General features: G+C 45.0%; 1 protein-coding gene across 2 annotated transcripts in view; it reads right to left on the reverse strand.

Annotated features, from left to right (window-relative positions):
* Window positions 1-19,920, reverse strand: part of Fndc7 (fibronectin type III domain containing 7) — a 37,397-nt gene that overhangs the window by 2,606 nt on the left and 14,871 nt on the right. For both annotated transcript variants that reach the window (XM_006233159.5, NM_001107717.2), the window contains 7 exons: window positions 15,984-16,238; window positions 14,355-14,612; window positions 12,916-13,170; window positions 11,060-11,314; window positions 6,851-7,111; window positions 2,809-2,838; window positions 39-100 (listed from right to left, as the gene is read on the reverse strand). In XM_006233159.5, coding sequence (XP_006233221.1) covers window positions 57-100; window positions 2,809-2,838; window positions 6,851-7,111; window positions 11,060-11,314; window positions 12,916-13,170; window positions 14,355-14,612; window positions 15,984-16,238 — 1,358 coding nt within the window. In that variant the 3' untranslated portion in view covers window positions 39-56. The remainder of the gene's footprint in view (window positions 1-38; window positions 101-2,808; window positions 2,839-6,850; window positions 7,112-11,059; window positions 11,315-12,915; window positions 13,171-14,354; window positions 14,613-15,983; window positions 16,239-19,920) is intronic.

The raw sequence follows: 19,920 nt of genomic DNA on the forward strand, positions 1-19,920 counted from the left end.
TGCTGTGGAATCAGACAGAATTAATTCTCTTTGCTCACCTTGTGGAGTGTCTGCTTTTACCTGGGGCTTACTGTATCGTTCCTCTTCCCTCTGTAAATCACTGAAGAGACAAGAAAGGGGACACGGAGGCTGCATCACAGGCTCAGACACGGCCTAAGTGCTGAGTTTGTTAGTGTGGGTATTCAGAACGTTGTTTTTATAGCACAGCCAGCAAGGAGGAGAGTGAGCTACCAAACTGTTCAAAGAGACCAGAAGTTTCTGACTAACCAGTGTGACTAAACCCATGCTTTAAGAAATGAATCCTCCACGTTTCCCTGAGCTCACAGCACTAACTGGATGAGAAATATTCCTTTCACCCTCAGGCCAACTTGTTGTCCCCACAGAGACCTCCTCTATTTCATTCACCCAGGCGTTTGCACAAAGTGAACATAAACCTTCCCGTGCTAAGGACGCTGTGGGGAGGAGAGTGCCTAAAGCTCCACGGGCTGAGCAGGTGACACTGAAGCTGGCTGGGTTCCAAAGGAGAAGGGTACCACACAGGGTACGCAGACTCACACCTGTCACCTTCTCTTCCCACCAGGCATCAGGTTTCCAGCAGCAAAGGAGCTCTCCCTAGTTAGAGCCCTGATCCGCTAACCCAAGGCTGCTTGTCGAAACAGCTGCTGGCCAGGTGGTGGCGCACCTGGCAGGGGACAGAAGCTCTGCGCTAATGAGATGATGTCTGAATATAATTTGAATAGCACAACCTTAGAGACAATCAGCCCCTCCCCATCTCCCAGCCCTATCCTAGCCCGGGCATTGTAGTGTAAAAACCTTTAATCTCAGCACTCCGCAGGTAGAGGCAGACAGAAAGCTGTGAATTTGAGGCCAGCCTGGACTACAGAGTTAATTGCTAGTTTCAGGACAGCCAAGGCTACACTAAGAGACACCCCACCCGCACCCCCGCCGCCGCCGTCTTGAAAAACAAAACAAGGCAAAACAAGACAAGACAAGACAAGACAAGACAAGACAAGACAAGACAAGACAAGATAAAACAAAACGAAACAGGGCTGGAGAGATGGCTCAGTGGTTAAGAGCACTGACTGCTCTTCCTGAGGTCCTGAGTTCAAATCCCAGCAACCACATGGTGGCTCACAACCATCTGTAATGAGATCTGATGCCCTCTTCTGGTGTGTCAGAAGACAGTGACAGTGTACTTATATGTAATAAATAAATAAATCTTTAAAAAAAAAAAAACACACAGACCAAAACCACAAAGTTACTAGGCTCCAGGTTTTCTCAGTTACTAGGTCTTTGACCAAAACCCCAGAAGCAGCATTTCTCAAAGGTTACCAGATAACACCGGCATTGTTGGGCCCACACTTTAAAACTAATGTGTTCATAGTATTCTGAGGGCTAAGGTTAAAATATAATTGCATTAGAAGTGCACATTAAAATGTTAATACCTAGAACATAATAGAGAGTAATGAGATGAAATTGATTCTGAATTCTCACTGTGTCCAAGACATTTCATTTCATGCCGTTATGTTTTATGACTACTACTTCAGTTTTCAGATGAGGAAAACTAGGCTTAGGGAATTTGAATAATTCAGCTACCGGCAAATAAGAGGAGCAGGGTTTAAATCCAAAACCATTTCAGACGAGATCAGCGAGCTCAAGGTGCTATGGTAGCACATGCCTTTAATCTCAGCACTCAGGAAACAGAGTCAGGAAGATCTCTGAGTTCCAGGCCAGCCTGGTCTACAGAATGAGTACCCGGAGAGCCAGAGCTACACAGAGAAATATAGTTTTTTTAAAAAAAGTAATTTTAGGCAGGCATTGTGATGTAAAAACTTTTAATTTCAGACTTGGGGGGCTGGGGAGGGGCTTGGGGAAAAGCAGGCAGAGCTCTGTGAATGTCAGGCCAGCCTGGTCTACATAGTGAGTACTAGGCTAGACAGAGGTATGTGGTGAAACCCTGTCCTGAAAAAAAAAGTCAACTCGTGGGTTTGACAAAAATTTATGATTATAGTCCAAGAATCAAGGAACTCTTAAGCGAATAGAATCCCCAGGGCTCCTTTAACGAGGTCAAGAGGGTCCTTGCCAGCCAGGATCCTGATTGATTAGGCAGGTATTCACAGAAGATAATGATGAAATCTAGAAATTCTTCCTAGATAAGGTGATTTCCACGGTGCTACGGAAGCTCGCAAATGGCTTACTCAGAGAGGGGGAGGGGCCGCTTCTCTCTAAGGCCGTGCTATTCAAAGCCTGTTCAGACCTCACCTCATTAGCGTGGAAAGCCTGTGCCCCTGCCAAGTCCAAATGTGCCTTTGCCTGGTGGGGATCTGCGCCGGCTAAGGAGAAGCCGTGCTTACCGCAGCAATTCTCAGCCTTCACTTTAAAACCACCAGAGGAGCTTTAAAAAGTCCTGCTGCCCAGCCTTCGACTTACAGCAATTATGCCAGATCTTCAGGGGCCAGAGCACTAGTAAAACTGAAGGTCTCCAAGGAATGATAGCGTGCAGCCAGGCTGGAGACATCTTCCAAAGTAAGTACGGAGGGTGGGGGGAGGGGATAACCAGCTGCCCTCCAAAAAATTTGCATTTTTCTCTGGGACTCTAGAAGACTAAAAAGATTTCAATATCTAAAGGAATTTCATCTTGTCATCTTGGTTTGTGCAATGTGAAGGGGGGCAGGACACTTACATCAAAGGAGCATTTGGCATTCTTAGGAATTAGCATTAGCTTTGATCATGATTTCATTAAGGAACTGCAAAACACAGACACACAAATTCTCTCCTATTTTTCTATCCCTGAGAAAAATGACTCACCCATCCCAAGTGTACTTCCAGAACAGGTAACTGTAAAAAACAAAACAAAACAAAACATAAGCATTAAGAATGCACTCACTGACGTATTTACATATTTATTTGTGTATTTATGGTGTGTGTGTGTGTGTGTGTGTGTGTGTGTGTTGTACTTGTTAATGTAGGTGCACATGCACAAGTGTGTAAGTGGAGACCTAAGAATGTCAGGTGTCTTTTTCTGACTGCTCTCTACCTATAGTTTTTGAGATAGTGTCTCTCTTCCTGAACCCAAAGTCCTTAGATTTGGCTAGTTTGAATAGCCATGGCCTCCACAGACTCCTGTGTTTGAATGCTTGGCCCATAGGAAGGGGCACTATTAGGGGTAATGTTGGACTAGGTGTGGCCTTGTTGAAGGAAGTGAGTCACTGTAGCAGCAGTCTTTGAGGTCACCTATGCTCAAGCTATGCTCAGTGTAGAAGACACAGTCTCTTGCTGCCTTTGGATCAAAATGGAGAACTCTCAGCTACTCTAGCACCATGTCTGCCTGCACACTGCTATGCTTCCTGCCATGATGATAATGGACTGACCCTCTGAAACTGTAAGCCAGCCCCAATGAAATGTTGTCCTTTATAAGAGTTGCCTTGGTCACGGTGTCTGTTCACAGCAGTAAACTCTAACTAAGACAGTTGGCTAATAAGCTTCTGCTTAACACCTCCCCTGCAACACCAAGCACTGGGACTACCAGTGTGTGCTACCCTGCCTGACTTTTCACTTGTGTCCTGGGGATCCAAGCTTATGTCTTTAACATCGTGTGGCAGGTACTTTACCCACTGAGCAATCTTCCCAACCCTGTATGGAAAATATACATTATAAAATATACATTAAAAAAGAATAAATGTGCTGGGCACAGCAGTGCACACTTGTAACCTGAGCTACTTGGGCACCTGAGGCCAGGAAGGGCAACTTAGCAAGCCACTGGTTCAAAAGAAAGTTTTAAGAGAAGGCTAGGGGCAGGCCTGGGGCTTGTCAGCTCAGAAGTATGGTGCTTGTCAAGCATGTACAATTCTCTGAATCCAGTCTCCAGAAGTGCTAAAAATCAATAAATGGAAAGTACACCAAAGATAAAGAAGAAAAAAACTCAAACAAGAGAAGGCAATGTTGAGTTAGGCAAGCATAGTGAATGGTTTTGATAACTTGGGACCCCTCTAGGTTTGGGCTGGACACATAGAACCCTTTTCTAATGATGTGCTTGGCAGCCTAGCTCTCATGCTCGCATAGGCTATGCACACACACCCCTCTCCCAACAAGGCACTGAGAAACCTCAGACTTACATGCAAATCCAGCTCTACCCGAACCCTTCTCTGAACAATGGACTAGGTTTCTTCTTGTCCTAACAACAACTACACTTGGACAATTTGTATTAAAAAATATTCCGGGGTTGGGGATTTAGCTCAGTGGTAGAGTGCTTGCCTAGGAAGCACAAGGCCCTGGGTTCGGTCCCCAGCTCCGAAAAAAAGAACCAAAAAAAAAAATATATTCCAAATGTAATGGGGTGGGAAGAATGGAAAGGCTGACCTGGCCTGAACCATTTTGGGGTATACAAACAGTAGGGCAAACTAGGTCCTCCATGTTTACTTTTGGGAAGGATCCCCCAGTGACCATTTTGTGATCATGTATAATTGGGCCCATATATAATTTAGTGACTTGAAGACAATTGTTGTAGATAGAGATGATGGAGCCGTTGAGCCTCAGTTTCCTCATTTATAAATCGGAGACAGTTCGTGCCTGCTGAGTCTACATCTTAGGGTTGTTTTGAGGTTCAGTCAGATAGAGTTGTGAAGACAGTTGTTAAGGTGTGAAATAATCCAGTGAGGGAAACATGTTGTTACTGAGTGGCAAGCTTGTCCAGAAGCTTGTCTCTCTCCTCACAATGCCATACTATGGCCTACTTTGTGGGGAAAAATACCACCCCCAAAGAAACAAAGCATGACATATAAGGACAGCAGGGTCACCCTGCTAGGAGGAGCTGGCCATGCCCCATAGAGCCATCTTAAACTTCTTGTCACCTCCATTTAATTAGAAGGTGTGGACTACTCATCAGTGAAGGCTCGTGAGTAATTTTTCCACTTCCTGTTCACCTGCAAAACCCTAGGGCTTTGCTGTTGCTTTTCTCTTCTTTCTCTTAGAAGCACATGAAAAATATATGACTGTGCCCTGGGCAAAGTAGCAGAGCGTGCTGGAACACAGAACAAGAGAATTGCTAATGTCTCCTGCCAGCTCTGGTGAGATGCCTGGGCTGACAGCCCTGGGTTTTGATCACAATCTGTCTACCCACTCATATTTCCAGACTTAATTTATGATTCATAAATTCCTTTTTCTCTGATCCTCAAACTTTTCCTTAGACATCATTCGCAATCTGTGTAAACAAAAGGTCAAGACTTTTTTTTTTAATTAATTTATTTTTTTTTCAAGACAGGGTTTCTCTGTGTAACAGAGCCCTGGCTGTCCTGGGACTTGGTTTGTAGACCATTGTGTGTTCAAGTTTTTTAAGGTCCAACATGACAGGGTGTTTACTGTCATCTCTAGACTCTGTTTAAAAGTCTGTCCCAGCTGGGCAGTGGAACACACCTTTAATCCCAGCACTGGAGGCAAAGGCAGTTGAGTTGGAGGCTAGCCTGGTCTACTGATCAAGTTCCAGGACAGCCAGGACTACGTAGAGAAACCCTGTCTCCAGAAAAAAAAAAATCTGTTTCCAATCACTTTTAATTCACTTTACTGCGTAAATAGTATCTGAAGGTCGAACAAAAGACAGTGAGAGGAGCAGAGGTCCAAATCAAATTACAAAACACCACAATTCCAAAGAAGCCAGCGCTCTGGCTTGTAGACAGTTCCCACATAGCTCTGATGTGGGATTGTCCTGAACATTAATTCACAGGTCTGAGTTGAGGGCTTGCTTTAATTTGTTTTCCAGACGTACTAATTTTGAATATGTGAGAGTGTGCGTGCACTGGTGTGTACCAAAGCACTTATGTGCAGGTCGGAGAACAACTTGCAGGAGTCAGTTCTCCCCTGCCACTATGTGCCAGTTAGATTTATGTCAACCTGACACAAGCTGGTGTCATTCGAGAGGAGGCAAACTCAACTGAAGAAAAGAAAACCTCCATAAGATGGGGAGGTAGGCAAGCTTGCAAGGCATTTTCTCGATGAGTTTGATGTAGGAGGGTGCAGGCCATTGTAGGTGAGCCTGCCCCTGAGCTGGGTTCTATAAAAAGTAGGCTTAGCATACCTTGGGAGAGCAAGCCAGTGAGTAGCACTCCTCCGTGCTCTCTGCGTCAGCTGCTGCCCGATGGTTTCTGCCCTAGTTGAGCTCCTGTTCTGACTTCCCTCAGTAATTGAAGTGGAAGCAAATAAACCCTTTCCCTTCACATATTGTTTTTGGTCATGGTGTTAAATCACAGCAACAGAAACCCTAACTAATGTGGGTTCTGGGACTGAACTCAGGTCATCAATTTGCCTGGCAAACACTTTTAAAACTCGATATACTGGTTAGTTTTTATGGTCAACTTGACAGGGTTTCAATCATCTGGGAAGGAGAAACCTCAATTGAGGACTTTTCTTCATCGGATTGGCCTGGGGCCATATCTGTGAGAAACTGTCTCTTTTGATAATTGATGTAGAAGGATCCAGTCCACTGTGGGCAGTACACTCCCTAGGCAGGTCGTTTCTGGGCCATATGAGAGAAGTAACTGAATCTGAGCCTGGGAGCTAGAGTAATCAGCTCTCCTCCACAGTTCCAGATCCTGCTCTGACTGTGACCGACCTGTAGGCCAAGCAGACCCTTCTTCCCCTGAATTGCTTTTGATCATGGTGTTTATCACCAGAGTAACAGAGAACAAACTGGAGTACCCACCAAACCACCTTATTTGCTTAAGAGTTAGTTTTAACTTTCCTCTTGTATTTTCTTTTGGGTGCTGGGGTCTTGTGAGTACTACGTCAAGTGCTGTACACTCTGAGCTAAGCTCATCTCCAAGGTAGCTTTTAAATCAAGGGTCCCGACTTGCTTTACCTGAATATATTTTTTTTGGGCAGAAAGTAAGCTTCAGTCCTGTTTCAGCAACGGGTGAGACCATCACGGTGTATACGTCCCCACAGGGGATGTTGGTGATGTCACAGAAACTTAGACCAGTGTGTGGGGCACATGTAAAGATGCCCTTGGAGCCATAGAGGTCGGTGCTATAATTGGCAGAGCCCCTGGAGGCTTGCCAGTAGATCCGAATGCCATTAGGGCCCAGCCTATATAATTTGACCCCCAGTGGGCAACAGACACCTACAGGAAAAAAAAGAAAGTATAGAATTATTTATCCCACCGTCATCCAAGCAGGGCCATATTTACAATTACTACAGAGGAGGAAGATCACAAGTAGAATCTTCTGCACAGAATGATTAATCCATGGTCAGAACAGAGCAAGTTTGGCGGGATGCGTGCATTCTTCCCGTGCTGAAAACCATGTGTGGGTGGGGAAGGGTGCGGGGTTTTTAATATAGAACACTGGTGAATCAATGGTCTACCGTTGGCAGAGAGACGCTGCACTGCTTATTTATGACTCAAACCATGAGTCAAAAGCACACAATCCCACCAAGTTATAGCATGATGCCCCGATTTTATTTCATTTTAGTGGCACTAAGTTTAAATATAACCTATTGTGCTCACTAGTAACTGAAAAAAGAAACGGCAGTGGTGAGCCAGGGAGCATGCCTTGGAAGCAGCCACTTCTCTGACAGACTGGTCCAGGCTTCACCTGTGCTGGGTGATTAGGTACACTTTTGATCCTGTCTTCCAAGTATTAGGCACTAATTAGGGTGGTGGAACAGATGGTGGAACGCTCATTAGCTAAAACAAAGGTCATATTATATAATTTTTGTGAAAGATAGTCAGACCCACTTGGTTTGTACATGATCTCTCTGTCTCTGTCTCTCTGTCTCTGTCTCTCTCTCAGTGTGTGTGTGTATGTGTGTGCGCGTGCACGTGCGCGCGCATGTATATCTGTGTATTTGCTTGACACTGGCTATTGTTATATAGCCCAGGTTAGCCCTTAAATTCATTTTCTTGCTTAGTCTCAAGTGCTGGGATTCTGAGGCTATACCACTATGCCCACTGTGACTGACTGATTAACTGGTTGATGATTTGAGAGGCAGTTTGAGACAGGATCTGACTCCCTATATAGTCCAAACTGGCTTTGAAATCATGGCTCTCTGGTGAACCTTTTTGTCTCAGCTTCCTGAATGCTGGTATGCCAGACAGGAGCCTGGTGTGGTGGTTGACACCGTCAACTTGATCAGATCAAGAAACACCATGAGAAAAGCCTACAGGCAAACCTGAGACAGATTATCTAAAGTTGGCTTCTGGAAAAGTCTTTAAAGGATTATCTACACTATGTTAAGTAGGTGGGAAGACCACCCTAAAAGTGTGGTAGCAGTCCATCAGATGGGAGTCTTGGGCTGCCCACAAGCATTCAGCTATGGGCTCCTGAGTTCAGACAATGTGTCCCGCTCCCTCCTGCTGCCATGAACTGAAACCAACCCTCCCTGACAGTTTTAAAAAGGAATTTCATTGTTTATTGATTTATTTGTGTGCGTGAGTGCATATGTGTGTGCATCTGAATGCAATTCCTGGAGAGGCCGGAAGTGGGCATACACTTGGAGTTGTGTAGCAGGAGCCACCTGACGTATGGGCTGGGAATTGAATTCAGGCCCTTTGGAGGAACAGTGGATGATCTTTCTGTTGGGCCAGTCACCTCAGTAGCTTAAGTTTGTTGTTGTTGTTGTTGGTGGTGGTGGTGGTGGTGATGGTAGTGTTTTGCTTGTTTTGTTGTTGTTTTTGTTTTACTGTTAGGTTTTGGGTTTTTCTAAGTAGGGTTTCTGTGTCTAGGTCTGCTTGTCCTGAAACTCACCCTGTACACCATTCTGGCCTTGAACTCAGAGATCTGCCTGCCTCTGCCTCCTGGAAGTTGGGACAAAAACCATGCACCACTTTTTGTCAGACATTTTGTCAAAGCCATGAGAAAAATACCTAATATACCTGGCTTAATTTATTTTTGTTTTTTACTGATAGAAAGCAATTGTTTTTTTTTGTTTTTTTTTATTGTTTTGTTTTGAGATAGGATCTCCTTTAGCACAGGCTGCCCCATGGCTCGGGATGACCTTAATTTCCTGACCCTCCTGCCTATACCCCACAAGCAGGGATTATAGGTATGACCTACCTTGCCTAGACTGACTTAACTTATTCTTTTTTAAAAATTGGTTTAGCTAGGTGATGGTGACTCATGTCTTTAATCCTAGCTCTGGGGAGGCAGAGGTAGGCTGATCTCTGAATTCAAACCAGCCTGGTCTACAGAGTAAGTTCCAGGACAGTCAAGTTTACACAGAAAAACCCTGACTCAAAAAACAAAAGAAGAAGCCATTTCTAATATAGCCTTCCAGGTAAGACATTCTCGACTATCTCCAAGACGCCAACAGTGTATTTTAGCCCCACTGTCCCAGGCCCAGGAAGAGGCAGCTAATGACCACCATGTGATTTCTCCCCTAGTTTGGAGGCAGTCTCTGGAGCTTTTTCAAAACAGCTCTTCACGCAGCTGCCTCAGCAGGTTAGAATCGTGTAAGAGGAAGTCTGTGCTAGCTGGCTCTGCCTGCTGGTTCTTCCCTCATGCAGGGATGGCTTGGCGGTTGTGGAGGGCAAGGAACGATGGTGTGGAAAGAGGCATTTACTCTGTCCAAACTGCTGAAATGAGAAACGTTAGGAGGAGCTGCTAGAGTGGTTAGAGAGGGAGGGGTGGGGGAGGGGGAGGGAGGGGAGAGAGGGGGAGGAGGAGGGGGAATAAAAGAGAGAGAGAGAGTAAGAAAGGGGGAGGGAACAGGAAGGGGGAGGAGGCGGGGAGGGGGAGAGGGAGAGGGAGAGCACAGACCTGAGTTACCCTTCACTACAGGTCTCTCTGTCATACAGAACTACCCCTTCAGGAAACATATAACAGCCTCTTTACCAGGGGGAGCCATGGACTAACTACTGACAGAAACCTCTGAACTTTGGAGTTCTAAGTCAAAGAGAATTGTAACTATGACAGGAAGTAATCTGCATAAATGGGGCTGAGGTGATGGCTCCGTCAGGGAAGTGCTTTCCAGGCGTGATGAAGACTTGAGTGTGAGTTCCAGCGCTCACACAAACACCGGGCACTATGTCACCAGGATGGCATGTGCCTATGTTACTAGCACAAGTGAGGGTGAGACAAGACCATTGCTGGTGCTTGGTGGCCGGTCAATCTAGCCAAATCAGTGAGTTCTAGATTCGATGAGGGATTTTATGTCCAAAAGCTAAGGTGGAGAGGACTGGAGGTGGTGGTGCACACCTTTAATCCCAGCACTTGGGAGGCAGAGGCAGGTGGATCTCTACAAATTTGAGAACAGAGTGGTCTACAGAGCAAGTTCCAGGATAGCCAGGGCGACATGGAGAAACCCTGTCTCAAAAACCAGAAAATAAGTAAATAAACAAATTAATAAGGTGATGAGTGATTGCGAATGACATCGAACATCAAGTGTGCCCCACTCCACACATGCTAAGAAAGTAATCCGCATTTGAGGGAAGCTGGGTAGAGATGCACCATCTTTTTAAATGGGAAGGAAGGATTGGATCTGGATCAGTCATCATGGAATTCTTAGCAATTTTAGTGGTTTGAATGAGAATGTCTCCCATAGCCTGGTATATTTGAATGCTTGGTCCCCAGTTGGTGGAATAGTTTGGGAAAGATTAGGAGGCGTGGCCTCCTTTGTTATTGGATATGTGTTACTGGAGGGTGGGCTTTCAGATTTCAAAAACCCTCATCAGACCCTCCCCTCTCCTTATTGCCTTTATGTGAACATGTAAAGCTCCCAGGTACTGCTCCAGCACCATACCTGTCCACTTCTCATCATGATGACTACAGACTAACCCTCTAAAGCCGTAAGCAAGTCCCCAGTTAAATGCTTTCTTTTTTAAGAGTTATCTTTTTAATCCTAGCATTTGGTAGGCAGAGGTAGGCATAACTCTGAAGTTGAGGCCAGCCTTGTCTACAGAGGGAGTTCCAGGTCAGCCAGGGATGCATAGAGAAATCCTGTCTTAAAAACAAAACAAAGCCCAAACCAACCAAACAGAAGACTTGCCTGGTCATGGTATTTCTTCACAGCAGTAGAACAGTGAGTGGTTAAGATGGCAACACTCAAGAGCTGATGTTTAGAATTGACTTACTAGAAGAATAACTCTGGTAGGCACAGTCTGCGGTCAGTCCTGTGGGACTAATGGCTTTTAATGCCACCGTGTAGTTGATGCCACACGCGATGCATCCTAGAAGGCAGTGGTTTTGATGGGTGTGGCACTTAGACTGTCCGATGTATGACTCCAGCACTGTCACATAGGTTTGAGCCACTGCCCCAATGGTCCAGCTCACGTTGATTATAGACTGGGTGACCTGAGCTGCTGTCAGACCAGCTGGACAGCAGGGCACTAAAATGGGGGGAAAGAGAGAGGGGGAGGGGAGAAGAATTTAAGTCTATTCCACAGTTCTATTCCATAGATGACTCATGAAAATTAACCAACAAGAGGACTTGGGGTTTTACTTTGGGAAAAGCACTTGATGAGCAAGTCTGACCACTTGAGGTCAGTCCCCGGGAATGCTCGGTGGAAGCAGAACTTACTCACAGTCCTCTGACTCCCATGTGCATGCTGTGGCAGGCTCACACGCTCCTCCATTATCCATGCACACTCACACACAATAATAAGTAAACAGTAAAAAGAATAGGGTTTTGCTCATGTTTTACTCAGAATCCTAAGTTTCTCATACTTTTTTAAATTTAAAATTTCCTTTGTCTCTACCCTTTGATGTATCTTATAATATACCAGCTATATGTGGGATGCAGCACCCTATGACAGGTTTGGATTATATGCTGTCTCTCCCAATTCTTTTTTTTTTTTAACAGACTCATGTGGGCTAGCCTTGAACTCTACATGTATCTTTAGATAACGTTAAACTTCTGATCTTCCTGCCTTCACCTCCTGAATGCTAGGACTATGTGTATAGACAATCACACCAGGACTTCTCATGTGCTTGGCAGGCACTCTCCCAATGCTAATAATATCCGTATTAATGTAAGTGGTTTGCCAAATGTCTTGGGGTGATGTTGAGCAGGGTCTCATTGCGTAGCTCTTGGATTGTCTGGAATACTATTTTAGGACAAGATGGCCTCGAACTCATAGAAATGCACCTATGTCTGCCTCCTTGGTGCTGGGATTAAAGGTGTGCACCACCACACCTGTTTCCTAAATGTTTTTTCAAATACAGTGTTCTTAATCAATAAGAGATTTCTGTAATGGGGGTCGCGCCATACGTATCAGGCACAGAATTAAGTGTTTTGTAACTTAGATAAGAGCTCTCAACTACCCTGTAAGAGCATTACCTGCTTCTTGCTGATTAGGAAGCTAAATCCAGAAAGCACTTTTTAAAAATATTTATTTTATTTTAAGCGTGTGTGCGTGTGTGTGTGTGCGTGTGTGTGTGTGTGCGCGCGCGCGAGTGTGCATGAGTGTAGTTCTCCATGAAGGCCAGAAGAGGGCGTTGGATCCCTGAAGCTAGAGTTGCACATTGTTGTTTGCCCCTGGATTTAGGTGCTTGGAGCTTAACTCAAGTCCTCTCCAAGAGCAGTAAATGCCTTTAAACCACTGGCCTGTCTGTCCAGCCCTAGACACTAAACTCAGAAAGTGGTTTTTAGAGAGAAATTTGGAAGGGCTCAACCAGAGACATGAGTAGTAAATAAGCTCCTTTGGTTTCTTGTTAGCTGTTTTGACAGTGTCTTGGGAGAATATCAACTCTAAGGAATGTTTCTCTAGGGCCAGTGTTTTGTTCCTTTGAAGTGAACGTTGGCAAGACAGGGGGCTTCTGACAATATGTTTATAAAACATGTAAAATGTCAAAAGTTTTTTTCCTCTAAGACTGGGGCTCTTTGAAAGGACACCGGACATTGCATTTTCATCATATTTGGGGCAGATTAAATAAAATTCATGCCTTAAAGCAATTCCTAAGGACTCACCGGGTTGATGTTGCTACGTACCTGTCTCCAGGGGCACACTGTAGCTGGGTAGGCTCTTTCCTGCCTGAGTTTCGGCCACAGCAGTGACAGAGAACACGGAGCCGCAGGGCAGGCCCCCCATCCTGCAGGTCTCCCCTGTGCTGCTGCACCGGAACAACCCCTTCTTCCCCTGGGCCGTCACTGTGTAAGTGGCTCCTTCATTAGTCGACCGCCAGTGCACATTGATCATAGAGAATGCATCCTTCGAAATATTTTTTATTTCAGGACTGCAAGGAGCTAAGAAGTATTAGATTAGTAATTAAAACATCGGAGTCAAATATACCCCATGTGCCATTTGGTCTCAAATGTATTCTTCTACTTGCTCCCTTCTACATCTAGCAAAACGACCATCAGGGCTGTAGGGTATGGATCAGTAGGTAGAGGACCTGCCTAGCATTCACGAAGTCCTGGGTTTTGTTCCCAGCACTGTATAAACTAGGCTGGGAAACCCAGGCCTTGAGTCCCAGCATTTGGGAGGGAGAGGCAGGAGGACCAGGAATCATCTTTGGCTACACAGTGAGCCTAAGAAACCTGGGCTTTATAAGACCCACTTCAAAAAAAATAAAGAATACATTGAAATGGAACCAAATATGGTGGCTTATGCCATGCCTACAATCCTAGTCTCTGTAAGCTGAAGCAAGAGGATTTCTGTGAGTTTAAGGCAACCCTAGGTTAAAGAGACCTATCTCAAAAGGAGAGGGGGTAAGCTAAGTTTGCTTTATTTTTTTAAAACACTACCTGATGGAGGGAAGGGATTGAAAGAGGACGATAACAGAGTGATAAAATATATCATGTATGTATGACATTGTGAAAAATTAAATAATATTCTTACAAAAAACCCCAAACCACAGTTTTCAAGCATACATGTACACAGGTCAGATTCACAGAACCTTTCCTCAGAAAACTGTTGATGTTGGCAGAGAGCATTAGGTTCCTGCAGCCTTGGGCCAACTGGAAAAATGGAGCATTTTGAACTTTAAAACCTCAAATAATATCCAAGATAAACACCTGCACACCTCCTGGCGTGCAGGCAGGCAGTCTCCAGGCAAAAGGAACCCAATAGCTGGGGTTGGTAACTAGGCCAGAACCACCCTCACTCTCCATGAGCTCCTCTGTTACCGTCTTTCCACAGTTTCTTCTCTGCCTCTGTCTTGAGTGTGGGTTTGGACACATGCATGCAGTGCCCACAGAGGCTAGAAGAGGGCATCAGATCACTGGAGCTGGACGTAGTTACAGGAGGTTGTAAACCTCCTGATGTGGGTTCTGGCACCTGAACTTATATCCCCTGCAGGAATAGTAAACACTCTCAAGAGCTGAGCCCCCTCCCCAGCCCCTTTTTCTGTAGACCTGGCTGCATAGCCATTCTGAGGCATAGAGCAAGGGTGACAATGGAGACATCAGTGAGTGATGGCCTACAGTACCTGTTGTGATAAAGTGGGAAGAGCATGACAGATTGCTGCCCCGGACCTCACTGAAGGAATACACTGTGACATTGTACTTGGTGTCACAATCCAAAGCAGAGAGAGTGCAAGCAGGAGCAGTGTCGTTGCACGCCACAACGCTGTATCCAGCTATGGCCTTGGTTTCATAGAGTTCAGCACCACGCACAGGAGACCAGGCAATCTCCACCCTGTCACTGGACACCAACACTGGGCTAATGTCACTAGGACAACAAGGAGCTGAAAGCAGAGGAGACCAAGGTCATTACAGGAGCCACCAGGGGGATCGAGTCTTAACCTCCCCATGACCAGACCCTCTGCTACTGTCCTCCTAAATGACTGCAAGAGGACCGACTGGTCAGCCCCAACCTTGACCTGATTCTCACCGCACCTGGGGCAAATCCTCACCATTGTCTCCAAGGGAGCAGCAGACCTCTCAGGTCTGCACCCGACCTGTGCTCTCGATTCTCTATGCCTGGAAGACTTTTGGTCTCTCTGCTAGAGAATCTGATCCCTTTTGTTTGATAAAAGTCATGCTGAACCTGAGTCCTCAAGTCCTGTCAGTCCACCTAGACACTAAATCAGATAAGGATGGGGAAGGAGTGCACAGAGTTGATAAGTGTATTAGTAAATCTTAGGGGAGGCCCCAAAGAACCCCACCGACAGACACCTAGCACCGCTTTCAATATCTCTGGTGTTCTTGCCCGCCTACATTCCATCCATTCTTGAACTCCAGTTCTAGGCCACTCCTGTGCTCTTGAGGCCTTGTTGACAACCTTCTCTAAATTCCCAAAACACCAATTACTTATCTCCCTCACCCTGGTAAAATTTATCATAATCCACCCTTAGCACATTTTAGAATTATAATATTCTGTAAACAATTCATTTCAAAGACACTCACTCAACCATTCTTCAAAGACCTAGCATCTCTCTGTGCCAACCACACCGTGATTAGCATTGATGCCAGAGAGACAAACAGAGCACAATCACTTCTGTAAGAGGCAAGCGTAAAGGAGGAGGGCAGTGATGGCTACCAAGATAACAGATGCTAATAATGACATAATAATAATGCAGATAAAATATTTACATTCCGCTCCATCACATGCCAAGTCTTTTCCACCTATATTGTTAATATCCGTCCCATTCGCAGTGGCGGACACACATCATCATCCTACTGTATGACTAACTCACAGGTCAAGTCGGACCTAATCTCAGGGGTCCTACTCAAAAGCCCTCTGCAGTGCGGAGCATCTTGGCCACCGCATCTATCATCCTGCTCCCAAGAAAGGACTGTGCTCCTGGAATGGAGGGACTGTACCCCCTTCAGAACCTCAAACAGGCCTGAGTACTGTGTAGAATTTCAGAGTACGGTTGAACACATGCATCCCCGCCCTCCCTCCACTTTCCCGCCTCACCCTCGCATTCTTATTAGACTTGTCTCCAAAACCAAATCATCCCTACTCTGGAAAGAATGTGAGACAAGGGATTTAGGCTATTCTTCATCGTAGAGTGACCCCCAGATGGTGAGTCAGCAAATACAAGAAGTTGTTCATCCTGCTACTGGGCTTACTGAACTTAAAACTCCCTTTCCCGGCATCAGAGATGACTTACCTGTGGTGTAATTGAATACGTCGCCCAGAGGACTCTGCCCTGCCTTGTTGTAGGCAAACACACTAATGAAGTACGTGAAGCCACACTCGGACAAGAAGTTGCACTGGGTAAGGGAGGTATTGCAATGTACCTCCAAGCCGTCATCGCTCTTCACAAATGCCACATAGTAGTCACCCAGCTCCACATTGGACCAAGCCACAGACAAGTGACCAGGGGGCTCTTCCTGGATCATCACCCGTCCAGGTGCACAAGCAACTAGGAAACAATTTAAAAAAACAAAACAACGGAGCAGTTGAATGACTATTGCAAGAGACTTTCTTTGCATCTTGGCAGCTATCTGAGATGCCCAATCAACCCAAATCAGCAGCTCCAAGTCCTGTAACAGAATGAATTTGATGCACAACATGCAAAATCATGTACCGGACACACTAGAAGATATTTTTATACAAACAAAGACTATGCTAAACACCAGGGACCTACCCAGATTCTTTTATTAACAAGTGTTATTTGAAAAAGTAGGCCATTGCTTGAAGTAAGGTCTTATGTATCCAAGGCTGCGTGAAAACTTACTAGGTATCCAAGGATGGTCTTGAACTTCTGATCCTCATTTCTTAGGTGCTTGGATTATAGTTATGTACCACCACACCAGCTTTTTCTGTGTTACTGGGAATTGAATCCAGGGCTTTGTGCATGCCGGGCAGACACTTTACCATCTAACCTATACTCCCAGCATATGCCACGGGAATTTGGGAGTCAACTTAAGATATGTGGATTGTGTCAGGTGATGGTTTATGCCTTTAATCCCAACACTTGGGAGGCAGAATCAGGAAGACCTCTGAGTTTGAGGCCAACCTGGTTTATGTAGTGAGCTCCAGGACAGCCAGGACTACCTAGAAGAGACTCTGTATAAGGGGGAAAAAAAGTGTGGATTTCACCTTATTTAGAGATGAAGTCTACTCTTTTATTCTCACAATAATTATTACCATTTTACAATTGAGGAAAATGGAGCCCATCAAGGATAACTGAGTTGCCCCAGATAGCATAACTAGAAAGGTCGGATGTGCAGGTTTGAATAGGGCCCAATACTCTCATATATTTGAATGCTTAGTTATCAGGGGTTGGCACATTCGAGAAGGTGTGGCCTTGATAGAGAAAGTGTGTCACTGTGGGTGATAATAGACGCTGAACTATTTCTTCCACAGACATGGGACTTCCTTGGCTAATGTGCTTGGTTTTCTGTGTCAAGACAATAAATATTTCTTTTATCTAAGATCAGCATGAGGTTTCCTGATAGAATGATTTCAAACGAAGGTCATCATTCAATCCACGGGCTTTCAAAAAACATAGCTCTTTTATTGATAAATCAAGGTTTCCTCATGAACAGTACTGACTGTGTCATACACACTACAGTGTACCTCATGGATCAATAAGGGCAGGAATTGAAAGTTGGAGGGAGTCTCTCAGTGGCCCTAACACTGACAACATGGTAAGCATCAACTGGGCAGCTGTTGAAGACTATTCTTTCTGGATTCTATTCCCAGAAATCCCAATCCAATTATCTTGGTAGGATCTGGGTATTTGGGTTTTATGAACATTTCCCTAGGTGTTCTTGATGTGCATCCACATTTTAAAAATGCAGGACGTTCTCTCCTGCATGAAATAAGTGACTCAGATTGACTATGTCTTTGAAGTGTTTCTTATCTTTTCCTCCATCCTCAGTTACTCCTTCTTGAGAATGGCTTTCATTGTACCTGCTACACAAACCTGTAATTGTCAAAAGAGACGTCTATTCACCAAGCTTGTACTGGTGACCTTAAATTTAACACAACTCTGAGAAGCCGTAGACTGAGAGTTTGACTACATTTCTTTCCCTTGTGGAGGAGAGGACACCAGGTTGTAGAGCTCCAGTCCTCTGTTCAGAATCCCTTTTACCTTACAGTGTCCTAACTCTGACAGTTGAATAGAGTAGACATTGTTACATTGTCTCGGCCCAGAGGATTTGCAGTCAGGCAAGCTTGGGCTCAGGTCTTAGCTGTGCCTCTTATTGTCGGTGTGCACTGAAGCAAACGGCCTCCAGCCTCCCTGAGCTTCAGTCAGCTTCTGTATCTAAAAGGAAGAGATAAACTGGACATGATGATTTGTACTTGTAGCGCAAGGAAGATGGAAACTGGAGGACCAGGACAGCAAGGCCAGACTCAGCCATAATTGTGAGTTTGTAGCCAGCATAAGCTTCACTAGACCCTGTCTTAAACAAATAAACAAACAAGAAAGATGAAATAAGCGAAAAACAAGTAAATGAAAAGAGAGAGCTCACAAAATTATCCTCAGAGTTAAGTGATGTAGTTATGGTGCTTGAGATGTAGTAGATCCCATTAAATGTCAGTTCCGATTCTCCAGACACATAAACGCTTCTAAATGCAGCAGCAAACCTGCACGAATATGAATTTACATCTCCAACAAGGAAAAAAAATCGGGGAAATACTTAGACACATTTAGATCTAGAAATCTCCCATCGTTTAGTTTTGAAAACAGCTCCTACCAAGCCTTTGTCATGAAACATGCCAAGAAGAGCCCGTTAGGGACAGGAGAGATGGCTTAATGAGTTACAGTATTCTCTTTAGCCATGAGGACCCAAGTTCAAACCCCTAGAAGACACGTGAAAAATTGAGTATGGCTACATATGTGTGTGATCCCACTGTGGGTGGATGGAGACAGGCAGATCTTCCAGTGTGCTTTTGGTTCAGTGGGAAATGGCTGAGTCTGTCAGGTAAGAAGACAGAGAGTGACGGGGAGAATACCTGATGTCCTGGCCTGCATGGGTGCACACATGGCTGCAGGTATCTTCACACCTACATGCATGCACCACACATACATACAACATATAAAACACATACACACCCACACACATACACAGCCACACAAATAGACACACACGTACACAAACACACAGATGCACACATATACACACATACATACCAGACATAAAACACACATCCCCACATATGCACACACACACATATGTACACATACATAAAACACACCCACACCCACACATACACACAGACATACATATGCACACACACACACACAGAGACACACACATACAGACACACACAGAGACACAAACATACAACACATAAAACACACATAGACACACACACACACACATATATATACACACACATACACACACATAGGCACACATACACACAGAGACACACACATATATACATATATACACAGACACATACACACACAGACACATATACACACACATACTCACAGTTAGCTACTTGTACTGCACAGAGCTGGAAATAACAAACTGGATCTTAGAGTTTTCAAAACTTTAAAAATTAAAAAAGCAAGCTGGTTATGGTGATGAATCCCTTGGCCCCAGCTCATGTAAGTTCTCTTGAGCCCTGGGATTCAGAACCAACCCGGGCAGCAATGTGACACTGTGTCTCCAAAAGTAGAACTAAATAGCAAAGAACAAAACAAGAGAAAGAGGAAAAGGACTCAGTGAAAGACCAGGCTAGAGGCCAAGCTTGTGGACAGTCAAAGAAGTGCTTTTTGCAGTGTACAATACGTGCTTCTCCATCCGTACTGTCCAATCCTCAAAGTCCCCGGCTCAATACCTTCATTTAGACCAGAATTAGCTTGTTTTTTCTTCGTTTTGGTGTGTGTGTGTGTGTGTGTGTGTGTGTGTGTGTGTGTGTGTGTGATGTGGCAGGAGAGGGTAGGCAGATACAGCTAGCTCTGTAGAGTTGGTCTCCTTTCCTTCTACCTTTGTGTAGATCCCTGGATCAAACTCAGGCTCTTGCAGCAAGCACCTTTCCCCACTAAACCATCTTGACAGCCTTTCTTTTCTGTTTTAGAGACAAGTTCTTGCCATATAGCCCTGACTGGCTTTGTATTTAGTATGAGCCCCGGCTGGCTT

Source organism: Rattus norvegicus, chromosome 2 (assembly GCF_036323735.1).
Source record: "Rattus norvegicus strain BN/NHsdMcwi chromosome 2, GRCr8, whole genome shotgun sequence".
In the NCBI taxonomy this organism is placed as follows: domain Eukaryota; kingdom Metazoa; phylum Chordata; class Mammalia; order Rodentia; family Muridae; genus Rattus; species Rattus norvegicus.